Source organism: Drosophila albomicans, chromosome 3, assembly GCF_009650485.2.
Source record: "Drosophila albomicans strain 15112-1751.03 chromosome 3, ASM965048v2, whole genome shotgun sequence".
Classification (NCBI taxonomy): Eukaryota; Metazoa; Arthropoda; class Insecta; order Diptera; family Drosophilidae; genus Drosophila; species Drosophila albomicans.
In genome coordinates, this window is record NC_047629.2 from 51,978,354 (window position 1) to 51,998,381 (window position 20,028).

Here is a 20,028-nt window from a genome sequence, read left to right on the forward strand (position 1 = left end):
TGCAGCTCTCTTGTTGAATAAAGATTAAATGTATTCCCTATTTAAATAGCATACTTGATGTTTTTGTATCTACTAGATTTAGTCGGCCTCTTGTTGCTCGTCCTCGTCATCCTTTAAAATGCCCAGGCGACGAGCCACTTCCTTGACATTGGCTATGAACTCTTCCTGCACCAGATTAAAGCTCATGGCCAACAAAGCGATGCCAAACAGCAAATAGAGTGAGCAGTAGGCTATCGACTGCTCCGACTCATCCTTGACACCCTTTGCAGGTACAAAGTCGCCAAAACCTAAAGGAAAGATATGTTAAGAGTTTACTAACTGCCAAGTAATCAGATGTATTACTCACCTATGGTAGTCAACGTGATGAAGCAGAAGTACGCCGAGTCCAAGAAAGACCATTTCTCCCAGAAGGCAAATAGAACAGCACCACCCAAAATGTAGCTCACAACGAGAAAGACGCACAGCCAGATGGGCACAGGTCTGTCCTTGGGCACTAACTCAAAGCGATCGCCATAGTCATCGCCATACGTGGAATCCTCTTCGTCGTAGTCATAGCTGGAACGTCTTCGTATCTGACGCTGCACAGGAAATCCCATGGGTGACATGATGCGTGGCGATGGAGGCAGACGACGTTCGCGACGCCGCTCCCGACGTGGTTCGCGACTGCGTGAACTATGACGCACCGGGTAATCCTCATAGATATCGTTGTCGTCGTACAGCGATTGCTCATCGAAGCTCTCCTCCACATAGTCATCGTGATACCGTGGCGAACGTCCTCGTCGTTGTCGCTGCGGCGCCGCATCGTAATCCGGCGGCTCCAGATGATTGCCATAGCGCGAAGACTGGCGACCCAAGCTCCCAGCACGTCTTCCATTTGGACGCTGCTGTTGTTGATGATGGTGAACAGGTGCCGGTGAACGTTCGCGCTCCATTTCACGCTGACGTCGACGATGCGCCGATCTGGGCATCGATTGACTTCTTGGCGCATTCCTCGCCTGCTGTCCACGATGCGCCAAATCATCATCGTCCAGTGCATAGCGATTGGGTATAATGGGCGTTTTCCGCACCACATCTTCATCCACATCTTCGTAGTGTGACGAGTTGTGCCGCGGATCCACCGACTTGGCGCGTCCCGGCGCCGAATGAAGACGATGCAATTCACGTGAGGCACGCGTCTCCTGCTGCTGCTGTTGGTGATGCTGATGCTGAGGCTGTGGTGAACGCACGGAGCGTACGCTGGCTGCACGCTTGGCTGGCGGGTTCATGTCGCTAAAGTCATCGATGGATCCATGAATGTGTGTTCTGGAGTGGCCCAAATAACGTTCTCGCTCCACAGTGTGACGATCTCGCATGCGATCGCGCTGCCTTTGCCGACTGCTGTATCGAGTGGCACGATTGAAGTTCTGCGGTTCGTACTCATCTCCGTAGATGGTGTGACGCTGGCGAGGCTCATGCTGCAGTGGTTGTGTGTAGATCTGATGTTGCTGCTGCTGTTGATGGCGTCGCTGGCGTCCGCTGCTGCCACGATGACCGCCACCAAAGTCGCGATCGCGTTCCCGATCACGATCATCGTAAGCACCTCGTCCGTAGCGCAGCTCGGGATCGGAATAAGCATGACCCATTGAAGGTCCCAGACCAGAGTCATTATTCGAGCGTTGTGTCAGCTTCATGGAGCGACGGAACGAAGGCGGCGGCTGACTTCTGGATGCCACACGTTGTGGCCGCATTCTTATCGAACGCTGCCTGGAGCGACGATCACGACTCTTTGGACGCTTCGCTGATCGGGTGCACACATAGCAACAGATGCGCCAGTAGAGAAAACTGCATGACAGACATTTCAACAATAGAGCAAGCAATTGTTTAATGAGTTCACTCACCGAAATGATGTGGCCATCACGTCGCCAATGTTGGACAGACAGAGCAGCATCAATGGGATGCCAACAATGGCGTAGAAGATCGTTGTCACCTTGCCCCAGTCCGTGCGCGGTGATATGTGGCCATAGCCTGTCCAGCATCAGCAGTGGAGTTGGATTCGGAGTTGCAATTGTCACATGTGAATGAATAACGGGGGTAAGTTGAGTTGTAAGTGGTCATGCTTTAATGGTTGTTACTAAACTTAGATAGCATATGGCTTATGAATATCTAACGTTTTTATTAAGCTAAATTTACTTATGCCAATGAAGAAATGTGTCTGCTTAATAGCAGTTCCTGTGGCTAGCGAAATAATTTAATTTAGCTTAGTTATTCTTAATTCTCCTTCAAAATTACGAGATGAGAGTTCTCAGTTATCTTTAAGCAATTCTGCTAGAACTAGTATCAACTAGAAAGTTTATTTATTAAACATAAAATAAAGACTCTTATATGAAAAAAATTAGTTATAGTTATATAGTTATAAGGAGACATCTTCAAACCTAAAGAGCTAATATATTCTTGATCAGCATCAACAGCGATCAGCCATGTCCGTCTGTCCGTCCGTTTATATGAACACCTAGATCTCACAGACTATAAGAGATATAGATTTGACTTTTTTTGACAATACTTAAAATTTTGTCACGCCCACGCCCAAAAAAAATCGTTCGGCATAAAGTAATTGAAGCTTCAATCACGTTGTTTGGTACATACAATGACATTATTTATTATTACTGAAGATTTGGTTGCGATCAGATTAAAAACGTAGGAGTTTTTTTTACAGATACTAGTTCTTTGTCAATATACTATATATTACCCATGGTATATTTTTGTATTTTTGGGGTTAATTGGTATACTTTGAGTTGAATACCGTTCTTTCTTAGCTTTCATACTTGTTTTGTTATTATATTGTAGTACGCTGTATGTTTACAGTTAATACTAAAGTTGTTGAGGTAATTAAAAGATATAATACAAAATATTAATTTTCAATACAATAACATTTTTGCTACTACAATGTTTGCGCATTGCATGATATTGCACATTTTGGCCAATTTTAATTAAAATCAAATTTAAACAAACAATTGCAATTTTCTAAACTCAACATTCGACTTCCACCACGGTCACTTTAGATTAAACATTCTCCAAATCAAAGAGAACTGCATTTGTTTTGGCTTTTCTCTAGGTGCTTTTGTGTGCCTTGACCTTTAGATAAGATTCGTTTTGGCAATGGGGCAAAATGCTAATGGGCATTACGTGTCTAATCGGAAACTAACCCAATTATTATCGTCTCCCACGCGCGGCAAGTGAGAGAGACAAGTACGAAAAAGGCGTTTCAAGTTTTGCCGCGGAAATGCGGAAGTGTTTGTATAAATGTATCTATATATCTATGTCTTAAGTTTAGCTAATGGGTGTGTATGTCTGGTGTTAGACCAACAAACGCCGGTCATTAAACTTATTTTGTGGCAAATAAGCTGGCTAACTAAATAAGCCACACCAAATAAACTAAGCCAAGTCGCAGTCATAACTCCAAATTGAGAAATGTGCAAAAAACAAATAAACAAAAAAGATAGTGAAATAAAGTTCTCATCATCAAACCCGAACCCCAAAAAAAAACCCAAACTAACAAGTCATCTTCGGTCAGACGCGCTTGACCTTGCGTTTGTTTTGAACGCATTAATAATAATTCAGATATTTGGATTTCCTGTCCCCCCTTCAACCCATTTGGGCCCCTCTCGTCGCAGTCTAGACCCCAATCGGAGTCCCATTTTAGAGGTCATTCACGTGCGGCACGCTCAGTGGGCCAATCAACCTGTGTGCAACAAACTGTATCCGAAAAAGCCCCAAAAATGTACTCCACACACACACACACAACTGAATGATAAGCGACATTTCGGTTTTTGTTTAGATTTATAGCAATAGTTGCAGTCGATGATCTGAGCCCAGTTAATGGACATTAATTATGTAGTACAAGTTTCAACTGTCAACTCATTGTGATTTCCAGGGAAAACCTTTTGAAGGCGAGTCTAACGATCAATTACGAAAAGAGCTCGATCGATTTATGCGATTTGGACGTGATCGTGATGAGCCGATTGCAGCAGTTCCTCCTTACTAAGCGATCACTGATCACTGATCAGCTGGTCACTGTTCAGAGCAGAACTCAGCTCATGCGTTTCTTTGCGGTTTGTGGGCATTTCTTTGGCAACGTGAATCAACCCAACCCATTCAGCGATCTTCTTGTTTCGCTGATTGCTGTTAAATCTGGCGTATCGTTGAGTGCGTCTCGACGTCTGCCTCGTTATACCTGGCACTTTAGTGGTAGAAGGGTGGTTTACTTTAGCGGGAATTCAAAAGAAACTTAAGAAAGCATTTGTCAAGAATTTATATATATTTTTAAGCTTTTTAGACGGCAAAGTTGTGTTCGTCTGTCTATCTGTCATTCCCTATTAACAAAGAGATCTCAGAGATTATAGAAACTAGAGACATCAAACTAATCTTGGCAGATCAATCAGGTACAAGTATGTTGCCTAATTTTGTCATGTTTGCGCTTTCATCTCTTAAAAATAGAAAAACTTTTTAGCACATATAATAACATATTATAATAATAATTCTTTAAAATTTAAGAACCATCAGTCGATCTACTTAGAAGTCATTGAAGTAAATACTTAAAATTAACATTCGCTGTCCCCCAACTTTAGCTTATTTGTTAAATAACATTATTATCATAATTCTTTAAAATTTAAGAACGATCAGTCGATCTACTTAGAAGCTATTGAAGCTCTTTTATAAGCCATTTATCGGGTATTTTAACAGTCGCTGTCTCCCAACTTTAGCTTATTTGTTTATGTTGATTCATTGGTCGCACAGTGGAGCAGATAGCACAAATTGCTGACAGCCGTCAGCTCGAGTTTTGTTGATCGCTGTGCCGCACCTGCCGAGTCACCCACCCCCGCCAGCCTTCCCTCGCACACTCCACTGATTTTTGTTGTTTTGCGACTCCCCCCACCAGACGATTGTTATATAAGTAGCGTGTGCCGCTCGCATTGCCGAATTATTCTGTCGAGAGCAAGAGTCGCGAGCGGAGTTCGAAATTTGCAGTCGAGCGAGAAATACGGGTCAGTGTGTGAACGCTTCCAAGTTGCCAAAGTCGGTGTCCAAAAAAATAAGAAAAGAAAGACAAACAAAGACAGTTCCCAGCTGTTGTGAATCATGCGAAAAAGTTACTTCATTGCGTCGCTGACGCTCTGCTTAACGCTTTGCTTATTAACTTCAGTGACTGCCAAGTCTGGAGAGGATCAGTGGGTGTGGCGCACCTACAATCGCAGAGAGCGCGCGTTTCGCGACAAGGATATTGATCGCTCCGCCTCCATACGCAACTCCTACGACAACAAGTTGAGGCGGGAGCCAACCACCCGAAGACCGCTGCCTGGTGAGCCGGAGAACGATGAAATCGAGGATTACGTGGATGCCGAACCCAATGTGAGCAGCTCACCGACCGTTGGCACACGTCAATTCAATCCCTATGGCAATCAAGGTGCCTACCCAGGTCAGCCCACAGCTGGAGGTCAGTTTGCCAATCCAGGTGGCTTTGCTGGAGGCAGTCCTGGAGTGCTTGTGGGTCCTGGAGGACCCACTGGTGTCATAGGGCGTCAGCCTTATCCATATCCCGGTGTCTATCAGCCAGGTCTTGGTGGCTTTGGCGGCGCACAGAATGGTCTCGGCTTTGGCAGCTATCCCGGTGTTTATGGCGGCGCAGGAGCATCAGCTTATCCCGGTCTAGGCGGCGCTGGCAATTTCGCTGGTGCGGGATTAGGAGCAACTGCTTATCCTGGAGTGGGTGCAGCTTATCCTGGCGCTGGCAACTTTGGTGGCTTTAGTGGCGCGCAATCTGGCGCAGGACTTGGCTTGGGACAATATCCAGGTGCTGGTAATCAGTATCCTTTCAATCCTTATCAAGGCGCCGGCACAGACTTTAACAGCAATCAGTTTGCTGCAGCTGGTGGACAATATCCTGGACTGGGACAGTTCCCAGGGAATCAATACAGCGGACCGCAGTTCACCGAGGGCTACGGACTGGCGGGACTTGGTCTGGGTCAGGCTGGACTGCCTCCAACGGGCTTTGGTGGAAATTATGGAGCTGGCGGCTTTGGATACGATGAGAAGTCGCCTGCGGTGGCGGTGGCCGAGGGCAAGAGCGCTAAGAATGTGGCCAGCACACCATCGACTGTTAATAATAAGCTCAAGAAGGTTTAGAGACCGTCACGTTCTCACATCTCAACTCACTGCCCAGTTAGCATAGCATTTTAAAGTATTAGTATTATAGTAGTTAATAAATGACGAGCTTGCTTGTCCCTGTTGACCTTGTTTGCGAGCACTCATTTTTTTGGGAAGTATTTAATTTAAGTTTTTAATTACGATTTTATAGCTGAATTCATATGAAAGCTATTAATTGCTTGTGGCAGCCCTTAAAATCAAAGTGGCAGCCCTCAGGATCGAAGTGGCAGCCCAGAATATTTTGAAGTTGGCAGTCTGCAGTTAACCGGATCATACTCTAAGAACTGTTCTAAGAATGGGTAAAATGTTTTATATATATCTGATTCCTCTGTCAATTAAAATACAATCAAATGTATTTGCAGTATAGATAGACTACCCATCATTTAAGCAACTTTTAAAGGGTATAATCGCCATTTTTCAATTAAAGTTTCGACCTTAAATCTAATTGACAATAATGGTAATAATTGGCACGAGTTTGTAATGCAGCCTTCCATAAAATCATCAATAATGTTTATCAGATATAGTTATTGAAAAACATTTGCCACATAAATAACTTGTTTTGTTATGTTTTGGAATTGGACACGCAATGTGGATTCTGTTCATACTTTTATTATTATCCGTCGGAGGATTATCATATAGAACAACTCGTTTTACGAATTTGAAGTGTAGCGCCGTAGATCCTTCCTATGTTGCCTTTGAAAAATGTCAATTAAAGATTCTTGGACGAGGAGTTGTGGGCTTAAATATACGAATGAAACTTTTAAAACCACCCCTTAGCAATGGTAAGGTTAGTATAATAACAATATTATAAGTTTTTATAAGTATTGTAAATAGTTTTCGTTATTTCAGGTAAATCTGAGTCTCTTACGTAAATTCAGTGGTTTTCGTCCATTTATGTTTAATGTGACCTTTGATTTCTGCAATTTTCTGGCAAAATCAACAACCGAATTATCATTTACAAAAATTGTAATGGATGCTCTGGCCACAAAATCGAATATAAATCACTCTTGTCCATTTGTGGTATGTTGAAAGGTCCAAGAAATTATCGCTAGTTCATGTCTTAAATTTCAGAACGATATTGTGGTCGATAATTTTGTACTGAGCGAAGAATTTCTGAAATTTTTACCCTTATCAATTGGAGAATATCAAATTCAATTTAGTGGAGCTACCGACAATAAATGGATTGATAAAGTGACTCTCAATGTGCTACTTGATTAACATTTATAAATACAATTCTAAAAATGAAAAAAAAAGAAAATGAATTTTATTATCCTTTTCGCATTCAAAATCACTTGGTAAGTGAATTATTAAAAAAAGAAAAGTAAGTAAAGTTAAATACAAATTTCTGCCTCCTAGTGTTTACTGTTGGAATAGTGGGCCTATAGTTAATTGAGGTATTTTGATACATATAATTAATTTACTTTTCCAAAGTTGACTATGATTCTCTCAACTATTTTCTTTAATTTAATTAGAAAATTAACTTCATTGAAGATTATTTCTGATTATCAGTGAGTATGATTGTGCATAATATACTTATGTGGGGCGATGGCCTTCAACTAGGATTACTACCCTGCAGAACTGGAGGTGTCGATTGGCCATGGGTAAGTGCTTACCTCGCCGATCACTACATGGGTACTTATTAAAGTGACCCTATAGTAAACGAACGTCGAACCACCGAGTCGACTCGAGTTTGCGATTGGCCCTGGGTAATTGCTTACTTCGTCGAACACTCCATGGGTACTTACTAGATTAACCCTTTTGTTTTTGTTATTTTGTGGAAAGGGCATACACAAGATTAAAGACAAAACTTCGATTACGCTTTACATCGCTGTTTGTTTACACGTCTTTGTTTTATTTTGTGCTACTCTTTTGCTCAAACGCAGCTGATAAAATTTTTGCAAGCATTTGAGTTGAGAAGTGCAAAGCGGATCCGGGATCAATTATTAGGTGAGTTACTTAAAAAATAATTTATGTATGTATTATATGTTTAATGTGTAAAATTTTAAATAAACAGATAATAAAAGAACATCGAGCAGTTAGCATAATGTATAGTTCTAGAGTTGAAAGCGACAATGTGCCTAAAGAAGAGGAAGTGGAAATTATGACAGAAAATCTACCTTATGGAAATAATGACAGGGGAAGGCGGCCCAAAAAGAAGACAATTTGTTTGGTGTTATGATCGATGAGTATTTTAAAAGATAATTATTTAAAAATCATTATCCACTTTAATATATTAAAACTTTTTTAATCCTTTATTTCCAGATTCAATAACTGAGGACCAGTTGAGAAAGGCCTTGCAGCTCAAAAAACAAAAAAAACGATATTTTAAAACTCAAATTGCCTAAGTAATAAGAGTATCCGAAAAATTAAAATTAAATAAAAACTGTAATTGTAATTGTAAATTTTTTTTAATTTATGAGGGCCGACCCCTCCATGGGATCCGATGTAAGCACTTATTTTACCGGCAGTTCCATGGGGTCTAATGTAAGTAGTTTCTTTAAAGACCCTAATATGTTGCACTATTTCACTAGTTCGTGGGTAATCGAGGCGGTGGCGATTGACCCTATTTGCGGACATTTCATACAAAAACGGAAATTAAAAAACGCATGGCTCGACGCCACTTTGTAAGTAGTGGTGGTCTGCTGGTAAGTGCTTATTTCACCAGCAACGAACTAGCGCTCAGAACTGCAGGGTAGTTACATGTTCAAAGCAATACTTCGACTATTTATTGGAACTCAAATTATTGGCTAAATAATAACATCGACTCATTTGTATACTCAACCTTCCGTAAAGCGAATAACATATGAAAATAAATATTTATTTTAGATATTATTGGGCTTTTAAACCATTTAGTTTTTCAGTTCAACTTTCAATGTGGGCTCCGTTTATTCTTTTATTATTGTCCGGTGGAGGATTATCATACAGAATGACTCGTTTTACCAACATAAAGTGCAACGTGCTGAATCCTTCCTATTGTGCTTTCGAAAATTGTTATCTCAAGATGCTTGGCCGTGGAATTGTGGGCTTAAATTTGCGCCTCAAGTTGGTAAAAGGAGTTTTCGATAATGCAAAAGTTAGTAAATAGTATTATTATTTTGATGAGTGTTCTAAATGAATTTTACTTTTTCAGATAAATCTCAGTCTTTTTCGCAAATTTAATGGGTATCGTCCATTTATGTTCAACATGACGTTTGATTTTTGCAAATTCATGCAAAAATCAAATACCGAATTATCATTTCAAAAAATAGTTTTTGATGCTTTAGCCAGACAATCGAATATAAATCACACTTGTCCATATTATGTAAGTTATAACATTCAAACGGTCAAGATTTTCATAAGATCATATATTGATTTTCAGAACGAAATTGTGGTCGATAATTTGGTATTTAAGGAAGACATATTGAAATTTTTGCCATTGCCAGCTGGAGAGTATCAACTGCAATTCATTCAAGGTTCCGACAATATGTGGATGAGTACAATCTCTGTATATGTGTTATTAGAATAAGATGATATATTATATTATTTTTAAGGTTATTTATTTAAATAAGTTTAATTTGATAACATTGTTAGTTTATTATAATCATTGTGTAAATAACTAATAAATCAATGATATTTACTTATTTTACCGGCCGTTCCATGGGGTCCCATGTAAGCACTTATTTTACCGGCCGTTCCATGGGGTCTAATGTAAGTAGTTTCTTTAAAGACCCTAATATGTTGCACTATTTAACTAGTTCGTGGGTAATCGAGGCGGTGGCGATTGACCCTATTTGCGGACATTTCATACAAAAACGGAAATTAAAAAACGCATGGCTCGACGCCACTTTGTAAGTAGTGGTGGTCTGCTGGTAAGTGCTTATTTCACCAGCAACGAACTAGCGCTCAGAACTGCAGGGTAGTTACATGTTCAAAGCAAATACTTCGACTATTTATTGGAACTCAAATTATTGGCTAAATAATAACATCGACTCATTTGTATACTCAACCTTCCGTAAAGCGAATAACATATGAAAATAAATATTTATTTTAGATATTATTGGGCTTTTAAACCATTTAGTTTTTCAGTTCAACTTTCAATGTGGGCTCCGTTTATTCTTTTATTATTGTCCGGTGGAGGATTATCATACAGAATGACTCGTTTTACCAACATAAAGTGCAACGTGCTGAATCCTTCCTATTGTGCTTTCGAAAATTGTTATCTCAAGATGCTTGGCCGTGGAATTGTGGGCTTAAATTTGCGCCTCAAGTTGGTAAAAGGAGTTTTCGATAATGCAAAAGTTAGTAAATAGTATTATTATTTTGATGAGTGTTCTAAATGAATTTTACTTTTTCAGATAAATCTCAGTCTTTTTCGCAAATTTAATGGGTATCGTCCATTTATGTTCAACATGACGTTTGATTTTTGCAAATTCATGCAAAAATCAAATACCGAATTATCATTTCAAAAAATAGTTTTTGATGCTTTAGCCAGACAATCGAATATAAATCACACTTGTCCATATTATGTAAGTTATAACATTCAAACGGTCAAGATTTTCATAAGATCATATATTGATTTTCAGAACGAAATTGTGGTCGATAATTTGGTATTTAAGGAAGACATATTGAAATTTTTGCCATTGCCAGCTGGAGAGTATCAACTGCAATTCATTCAAGGTTCCGACAATATGTGGATGAGTACAATCTCTGTATATGTGTTATTAGAATAAGATGATATATTATATTATTTTTAAGGTTATTTATTTAAATAAGTTTAATTTGATAACATTGTTAGTTTATTATAATCATTGTGTAAATAACTAATAAATCAATGATATTTACTTATTTTACCGGCCGTTCCATGGAGTCCCATGTAAGCACTTATTTTACCGGCCGTTCCATGGGGTCTAATGTAAGTAGTTTCTTTAAAGACCCTAATATGTTGCACTATTTCACTAGTTCGTGGGTAATTGAGGCGGTGGCGATTGACCCTATTTGCGGACATTTCATACAAAAACGGAAATTAAAAAACGCATGGCTCGACGCCACTTTGTAAGTAGTGGTGGTCTGCTGGTAAGTGCTTATTTCACCAGCAACGAACTAGCGCTCAGAACTGCAGGGTAGTTACATGTTCAAAGCAATACTTCGACTATTTATTGGAACTCAAATTATTGGCTAAATAATAACATCGACTCATTTGTATACTCAACCTTCCGTAAACCGAATAACATATGAAAATAAATATTTTTTTTTAGATATTATTGAGCTTTTAAACCAATTAGTTTTTCAATTGAACTTTCAATGTGGGCTCCGTTTATTATTTTATTATTGTTCGGTGGAGGATTGTCATACAGAATGACTCGTTTTACCAACCTAAAGTGCAATGTGCTGAATCCTTCCTATTGTGCCTTTGAAAAATGCCATCTCAAGATGCTTGGCCGTGGAATTGTGGGCTTAAATATGCGCTTCAAATTGTTAAAAGGAGTTCTCAATAATGCAAAAGTTAGTAAATAGTATTATTAAATTGATGAGTGCTCTAAATGAATTTTACTATTTCAATTAAATCTCAGTCTTTTTCGCAAATTTAATGGGTATCGTCCATTTATGTTCAACATGACGTTTGATTTTTGCAAATTCATGCAAAAATCAAATACCGAATTATCATTTCAAAAAATAGTTTTTGATGCTTTAGCCAGACAATCGAATATAAATCACACTTGTCCATATTATGTAAGTTATAACATTCAAACGGTCAAGATTTTCATAAGATCATATATTGATTTTCAGAACGAAATTGTGGTCGATAATTTGGTATTTAAGGAAGACATATTGAAATTTTTGCCATTGCCAGCTGGAGAGTATCAACTGCAATTCATTCAAGGTTCCGACAATATGTGGATGAGTACAATCTCTGTATATGTGTTATTAGAATAAGATGATATATTATATTATTTTTAAGGTTATTTATTTAAATAAGTTTAATTTGATAACATTGTTAGTTTATTATAATCATTGTGTAAATAACTAATAAATCAATGATATTTACTTATTTTACCGGCCGTTCCATGGAGTCCCATGTAAGCACTTATTTTACCGGCCGTTCCATGGGGTCTAATGTAAGTAGTTTCTTTAAAGACCCTAATATGTTGCACTATTTCACTAGTTCGTGGGTAATCGAGGCGGTGGCGATTGACCCTATTTGCGGACATTTCATACAAAAACGGAAATTAAAAAAAACGCATGGCTCGACGCCACTTTGTAAGTAGTGGTGGTCTGCTGGTAAGTGCTTATTTCACCAGCAACGAACTAGCGCTCAGAACTGCAGGGTAGTTACATGTTCAAAGCAATACTTCGACTATTTATTGGAACTCAAATTATTGGCTAAATAATAACATCGACTCATTTGTATACTCAACCTTCCGTAAAGCGAATAACATATGAAAATAAATATTTATTTTTAGATATTATTGGGCTTTTAAACCATTTAGTTTTTCAGTTCAACTTTCAATGTGGGCTCCGTTTATTCTTTTATTATTGTCCGGTGGAGGATTATCATACAGAATGACTCGTTTTACCAACATAAAGTGCAACGTGCTGAATCCTTCCTATTGTGCTTTCGAAAATTGTTATCTCAAGATGCTTGGCCGTGGAATTGTGGGCTTAAATTTGCGCCTCAAGTTGGTAAAAGGAGTTTTCGATAATGCAAAAGTTAGTAAATAGTATTATTATTTTGATGAGTGTTCTAAATGAATTTTACTTTTTCAGATAAATCTCAGTCTTTTTCGCAAATTTAATGGGTATCGTCCATTTATGTTCAACATGACGTTTGATTTTTGCAAATTCATGCAAAAATCAAATACCGAATTATCATTTCAAAAAATAGTTTTTGATGCTTTAGCCAGACAATCGAATATAAATCACACTTGTCCATATTATGTAAGTTATAACATTCAAACGGTCAAGATTTTCATAAGATCATATATTGATTTTCAGAACGAAATTGTGGTCGATAATTTGGTATTTAAGGAAGACATATTGAAATTTTTGCCATTGCCAGCTGGAGAGTATCAACTGCAATTCATTCAAGGTTCCGACAATATGTGGATGAGTACAATCTCTGTATATGTGTTATTAGAATAAGATGATATATTATATTATTTTTAAGGTTATTTATTTAAATAAGTTTAATTTGATAACATTGTTAGTTTATTATAATCATTGTGTAAATAACTAATAAATCAATGATATTTACTTATTTTACCGGCCGTTCCATGGAGTCCCATGTAAGCACTTATTTTACCGGCCGTTCCATGGGGTCTAATGTAAGTAGTTTCTTTAAAGACCCTAATATGTTGCACTATTTCACTAGTTCGTGGGTAATTGAGGCGGTGGCGATTGACCCTATTTGCGGACATTTCATACAAAAACGGAAATTAAAAAACGCATGGCTCGACGCCACTTTGTAAGTAGTGGTGGTCTGCTGGTAAGTGCTTATTTCACCAGCAACGAACTAGCGCTCAGAACTGCAGGGTAGTTACATGTTCAAAGCAATACTTCGACTATTTATTGGAACTCAAATTATTGGCTAAATAATAACATCGACTCATTTGTATACTCAACCTTCCGTAAACCGAATAACATATGAAAATAAATATTTTTTTTTAGATATTATTGAGCTTTTAAACCAATTAGTTTTTCAATTGAACTTTCAATGTGGGCTCCGTTTATTATTTTATTATTGTTCGGTGGAGGATTGTCATACAGAATGACTCGTTTTACCAACCTAAAGTGCAATGTGCTGAATCCTTCCTATTGTGCCTTTGAAAAATGCCATCTCAAGATGCTTGGCCGTGGAATTGTGGGCTTAAATATGCGCTTCAAATTGTTAAAAGGAGTTCTCAATAATGCAAAAGTTAGTAAATAGTATTATTAAATTGATGAGTGCTCTAAATGAATTTTACTATTTCAATTAAATCTCAGTCTTTTTCGCAAATTTAATGGGTATCGTCCATTTATGTTCAACATGACGTTTGATTTTTGCAAATTCATGCAAAAATCAAATACTGAGTTATCATTTCAAAAAATTGTTTTTGATGCTTTAGCCAAACAATCGAATATAAATCACACTTGTCCGTTTCTGGTAAGTGAGAACATTTAAACATTCAAGACTTTTATAAGATTATATCTTGATTTTCAGAAGGAACTTGTAGTTGATAATTTTGTATTTAAGGAAGACATATTGAAATTTTTGCCATTGCCTTCTGGAGAGTATCAACTGCAATTCATTGCAGGTACCGACAATATATGGATGAGTACACTCTCTGTATACGTGTTATTAGAATAAGATGATATATTATAGCAATTTTAAGGTTTTGCATGTTTTTCATGTTATTTATTTTAATAAGTTTAATTTAATAACATTGTTAGTTAAGTATAAAATATAAATACGCACTAATAACGCAATAATATTGATGCCAGATGGTACCAAACTGACCTTTAGAATATAATTTCCCAATGAAAGTATTGATGTTGAAAATAAGCTTGGCTTAAGATTATATCGTAATGTAACAACATATGATAAAAATTATTGTGTGGAAGGTTTTTCGTTTTAAAGTTCAAGGTAGGACTACCAATCATTTAAGCAACATTAAAATGATTCCATCTTCTAATTAATGCTTCGATTGTCAATAGAAACTTAAATTGGAGTGACCAATCATTGTGTAAATAACTAATAAATCAATGATATTTACTTATTTTTGTAACCAACCTTCCATAAAGTGAATAATATACTTATCCGACATAATTGACATTTGTAGTCCATAAAAAATAAAACTATATTTACTTACCTATTGTCGTTATCACTATGATGGAGTAGAAAAGTGAGCCCGCAAATGTCCATTGAGATTTGCGAACATCCTCGTCGCCATCCCAGCCATCTGCCTTGATGGCTGTCAGTATCTGCTTCTCAAAGTTGGCCAAATGTTTGCTCACATTCGCCATCCAATCGTTCTCTCGCAGCACAGCTGCATCATCCGATAGCAGCCAAATGCGTTCGGTGAGATTAAAACGCAAATTCTGTATATCTTTCTTAACCTGAGAGCAGAGAGATTCGGTTACATTAGCGAGTGTCTACTGTAGTTTTTAGCCATCTCACCTCGATCTCGTGGGGTCGTTCCAAGTGCTGAAAGAGATATGCGCCGCCTACGCAATAGGAAACAACGAGCAAGACGAGCAGCACATGGGACACAATGCAGGTGAGCACCTTCCAGGAGAAACAGATGGCAGCCACACAGCGTCCACGTTGCGGCTTCTCTGGCTCCAGCATGTGCGGAGGCAGCGACTGAGCTCGCCTGGCCGACATGCTCACTTGCCTCGGTCGCTCTCCTTACAGCGCCTTCGTCCCCTGGCCAATTTCGCGCCTCACTAAACATGAAATTTATGAAAAGGCAAAGAGAGCAACGAGGTTAGTCGACTGTGACAGACCCTGTAAATGGCATAGCTGAGATGCCAAGATATTTTTGTAGTGCAAATTGTAAACACTTTGAATAAAGAGATGTGAGGAAGGGTCAACAATACAAGTTGTGTACAAAGCGAGCGTACTTTATACTCTTTTCTGAAATTTAAACGTAAAAATACTACATACCCATCACAAAACTTTATGAAGTGTACGATAATGGAAGGTAATGATATAGGGGGTAAGTATTTGGGGGTAAGTATATACAGAAGGTAAGTACATATATAAGGGGCAAGTATACAGAAGGTAACTTTATAGGGTGTAAGTGTATGGGGTAAACATGAATACAGGGACAAAGGAACCATTCAATATTTTAAAATGTTATAAGATTTCACCTTTTAGTAGCAATCTAGAAGTATATATATCATTCACTTGCGAAAAGAAAGTGTTCTTCAAAAAACATGTGCTGTCAAATATGTATATGCAAAGTACTGCATACTCTTTTTGGGGCAATTACAGGGTAATCAAAGCACTTAACTACACAAAAATCAAACATGATGAGTCAGAAGTTTTCCCAAAGTACTTCCCCACTAGTGGATCAATGAATGTGGACACACATACAGAGCACGAGTGACAAAGCGATAATTGCAAGTGTTTAATAATTGAACGAATAAACTTTAATCTATCATGAATTTATTCTATTGCAGTTTGAGTTTTGACTAAATAGATTAGATTAGAAGACCCAATAATAAGTATTCCAATAATCGAAACAAGTTTTTATAAGACATTCAACCAGTTGCGCATACCCTACTTGGTAGCCAGCACAGGGTATAACTGCAGGTGGCTAAACATGCAGGGGAAACCCCAATGCAATGCCCCGCACACCGACACGCATAATGTCTAAATATTTATTTAGTTGCCTCACAACGATCGCAAGGTCGGGTAGCTGGATGGGGGAGGCAGCAACTATTTCGGGGGTACATCCATCCATCTCAGCAGTCGAGCCTGACTGACTGACTGAACATCAACACACAGCACACAACACACAACACAACTCAGCAGAGCACACAACACACAAAACACAGGCACGATCCCCGATCTTCTCCTCACTTTTGAATATGCCTCGCCATGTGAAAATTTTTACTTTTCACGTCTAAATACTTCCCAGAATGGCAGACAGACAACTCGCGAGATTTTTACATATAGTATATATAGATCTAGTTATATATATATACGATTTGATTTTGCAGGAGATGCCACAATAATACATAACATGGCCAAGTAATTAGTATCTTTGATTTCATGTGATTGCTTAATGATCAATTAACTATGAACAATTTATGAACTGATTGCATATTCATGGCATCATTTACATTTATGTTTCCGACTCGTTCAACTCTGCCGATCCCTTTTCACGGCACCTCCTCCCGCTTTTCCCCAGCACTCGTATGTGAATTGTGTTCAGACGTTTTCCAATTTTTCAATACATGCTGTGTGTTCACTTTTCCGTTTCGAATTTTCCGAGACAACCACCGAACCAGCGAAGCACCGATCCCGACGACTCTCCAAAGATTACTGAAAACATTTTCCGCCGATCTCTCAGTTCGACCGATCTGGCGAGAGTTTTATTTTTGTTTTCTATGCTACATGATTTTGGAAGACTATGTTTTTTTTTTTGTGTTTGTTTTGTTTACTTTTTCAGCATTTCTCCCATTTGTTCTCACGTCGCTAAAGAGCTGATATCCAAATATTGTTGATTTTCTTAGACTCTTTAATCACCTCTTTGTTCTTGTTGAAGTATAACAAATAGATTTATAGTCATATCTGGGTAACCTGAGAGATTTTATTAGAATGCCTTGCAATCTTTATGCTTTCATTATCAAAATCCGATAAGCTAATAATCAAACGGGTAATTGGCCTATCTGATACTTACGATATTATACTACATATGTTAGATAAGAATCGCTATTGAGTTATATTTGAAGCACAAGTTTAGCCTCAATCGACATTAAGTTGTCTAAACGAACCCTCCATGCCAAACAAACTCTCAAAGTCAACAGGTTTTCCGGGTCTCAGACGCTCATCCGTGCCATAGTTCTGCTCCTCCACCCAATAGTTTCTATAGGCCAAAATACGCTCCTCCCATTCCTTGACGAGCTCCTCGATGGAACCATTCTCGCCGCCGTATTCCACAGGCAAATACTTCTGAGGGATTTGCTCATAGAGTTTCTCAATATTCGTGCCATGCACATAGAGCTAAAGAGGGAAAACATTAGAAATACAACATTTTTAATATCTTATAGTGACTTACACGATCCTGTTGCTTCTTGGACATCATGGGCTTGAACATGTTAAAGACTTTGTCAAAGTTTCCAGGTGTGTTGATGAAATGTGTGCCCTTGGTGCGCATGGGCAACGCCTCCTCCTGGAAGACAGTCATCTTCTTAGCAAACGAGGGCGTCATTTGCACAAAGTGTCCCATTTTCACATTCGCCAGATCCAATATATTGATGGTACCATGCACAATGGCATCATCGTCCTCATTGAGCACAATCTGATGCATCAAGCCGCCAGCTAGATTGATGTCGACGAAGTTGTATTGATCCGGATTGTAGGCGCCCATGCGAATGATGGCAATGCGTGGTCCATTGTCATGCAGTGGGCGTGGCAGGAATACAACGGTACTACAAGTCAGAGATGGTTACTTAAAAGAGAATCGAAGTAGAAGACAAAAGCAACTCACCCGGTGCGAAACAATTTAAGTAGCTTATCTACATCAACATTGTGGCCAGTAAAGTATTCCGGGTACTTGGTGCGCAGTGTATAGAAGCGATCCATCTTGGACTTGGTCTTCTCTAGGCTGTATTTGCAACCACGCAAAAAGTTCACCAAAAACTGATCATCGGTGCGTGCTTTTAGATGTGGCTGCTGTTTGATCCACAACCTCAGCGCAGCAATGTCATCGTCGATCCTTTCGGGCTTCTCGAACAGCTGTTCGATGGCAATCTTCTGCAATTCCGGTCTAAGTGGGCGAATGTCTGGCATGTTGACAAGGTCTGGAGGACGGTAAAGAACTAACTGCCTTTGTTTTCTGTTGATCAATGGTCAACTAAACGAATTTAAGCTGATAAGATAATATAGTTGACGATTGATAAAGAAGTCAAGAAGCGACAGAGAGAGAGAGAGAAAGAGGGAGAGGAAATTGATATGAGTTTATTGCCGTTTGAGGGGATTACATGGCCACGCCAATTCAGTCGATATCTAGCTTGCGGAATGATCCATCTAGGCCAAAGTAACTCGGATACTTTTCGTTTTGACTGACATCTTCTCTGAGCTTTTCGTTGGCTCCAAAGTGACGCGATTGCTCGAAGTAATCGCGATAGCTCAGCATCTTGGCCTCCATCTGTTCAAGGATGTCCTGCATTGTGCCTTTGGTGCCGCCGTATTCCTGTGGCAAATACTCGCGGCGTACACGTTCAAAGATTGCCTCTGGATCGGAGCTAACAGAGACCTGAAAAGCAGTAAAGTCATCGACTTTGACTTGAATTTTATTGGAGTGCTACTTACGCGATTCTTAATCTTATCCGGGAAGAAGGAGCGCAGTGAATTGAAACCGCTCTCGAACGAAGGCGGCACATTGATGAAGTGAATGCCCTTCTGGCGAGTGGGCATCGCCTCGTCCGCATACGCCGAGAACTTGCTCAGAAGCTGCGGCTGCAGCGCAAATAGATTTGCAGCCGAGACGCCAGTCATGTCCATGATCTCGATGTAACCACTGACATTCGCATTGTCGTCCTCCAGCATCATGATCTCACCGAACATGGAGCCCACACGTATGATGTCCTGGAATTTGTACTTGGCCGTATCATAGGAGCCAGCTCTGATTATGGTCACCGCTGGACCAGTGTCGCCTTCGTCCAAAGGAATGCGCAGGATAACGCTGCAGAGAGTTCCCTTTAATTACAAATCGAATACGAACTTTGTTATTGACTTACCCCATTCGAATGATCTCGAGTACTTGCGGATCGTCAGCCAATCGATGCTCATTGAAGACCTCAGGAATCGCAGCCTGGAGTGTGTAATAACGATCAATCTTATGCTTGGCCTTCTCCAGGCTGAATTTACTGCCGCGCAGAAAAGCCAAGAGAAACTGATCCGTGAGGCATGAACAGAGGTGAGGCTGCTTCTGCAGCCAATCTCGGACAGTAGCGATGTCCTCGGAGACTCGAGACGGCACTTCGTTCAGCTCATCAATGGCCACTTGCTGGAGTCCAGCAGGCAGAGGACGAATGCTACTAGCAGTTGAATTTATGTTGCTCATTGTTGGCTTGGTGATTGGTTGCAGACTGCCCAGCAATCAAGTGTCCATAAATTGTTTAAAATGCAGCGAGGAAATATCATGATTGTTGATAAGA

The 20,028-nt window shown here is 39.2% G+C and overlaps 4 protein-coding genes across 6 annotated transcripts in view; 2 read left to right on the forward strand and 2 right to left on the reverse strand.

The window, feature by feature from the left end:
* Window positions 1–20,028, forward strand: part of LOC117572308 (protein phosphatase inhibitor 2) — a 43,484-nt gene that overhangs the window by 20,148 nt on the left and 3,308 nt on the right. The window contains exon 1 of one of the 3 annotated variants that reach the window (XM_052005281.1): window positions 5,175–5,178. The exons of 1 other annotated variant lie outside the window; for it this stretch is intronic. The gene's annotated coding sequence lies outside the window, so the exon portion shown is untranslated. Of the gene's footprint in view, window positions 1–5,174; window positions 5,179–7,659; window positions 7,666–20,028 lie in introns of those variants that run through there. One more of the 3 variants, XM_052005279.1, reaches the window with a different exon arrangement.
* On the reverse strand, window positions 79–17,187 carry LOC117567042 (zinc finger CCCH domain-containing protein 13). The gene is made up of 6 exons (XM_034246753.2): window positions 16,987–17,187; window positions 15,314–15,582; window positions 15,006–15,252; window positions 1,878–2,004; window positions 347–1,821; window positions 79–287 (listed from the first exon to the last, which is right to left on the reverse strand). The coding sequence occupies exons 2-6, from the start codon at window positions 15,518–15,520 to the stop codon at window positions 79–81; spliced, it is 2,265 nt and encodes a 754-aa protein (XP_034102644.1). The 5' UTR covers window positions 15,521–15,582; window positions 16,987–17,187.
* LOC117567044 (uncharacterized) lies at window positions 4,953–6,732 on the forward strand. Its single transcript, XM_034246755.2, has one exon. The coding sequence runs from the start codon at window positions 5,116–5,118 to the stop codon at window positions 6,157–6,159; it is 1,044 nt and encodes a 347-aa protein (XP_034102646.1). The 5' UTR covers window positions 4,953–5,115; the 3' UTR covers window positions 6,160–6,732.
* Window positions 17,186–19,949, reverse strand: LOC117571773 (uncharacterized). Its single transcript, XM_034254131.2, has 6 exons — window positions 19,609–19,949; window positions 19,181–19,553; window positions 18,866–19,124; window positions 18,357–18,717; window positions 17,925–18,297; window positions 17,186–17,869 (listed from the first exon to the last, which is right to left on the reverse strand). The coding sequence occupies exons 1-6, from the start codon at window positions 19,932–19,934 to the stop codon at window positions 17,612–17,614; spliced, it is 1,950 nt and encodes a 649-aa protein (XP_034110022.1). The 5' UTR covers window positions 19,935–19,949; the 3' UTR covers window positions 17,186–17,611.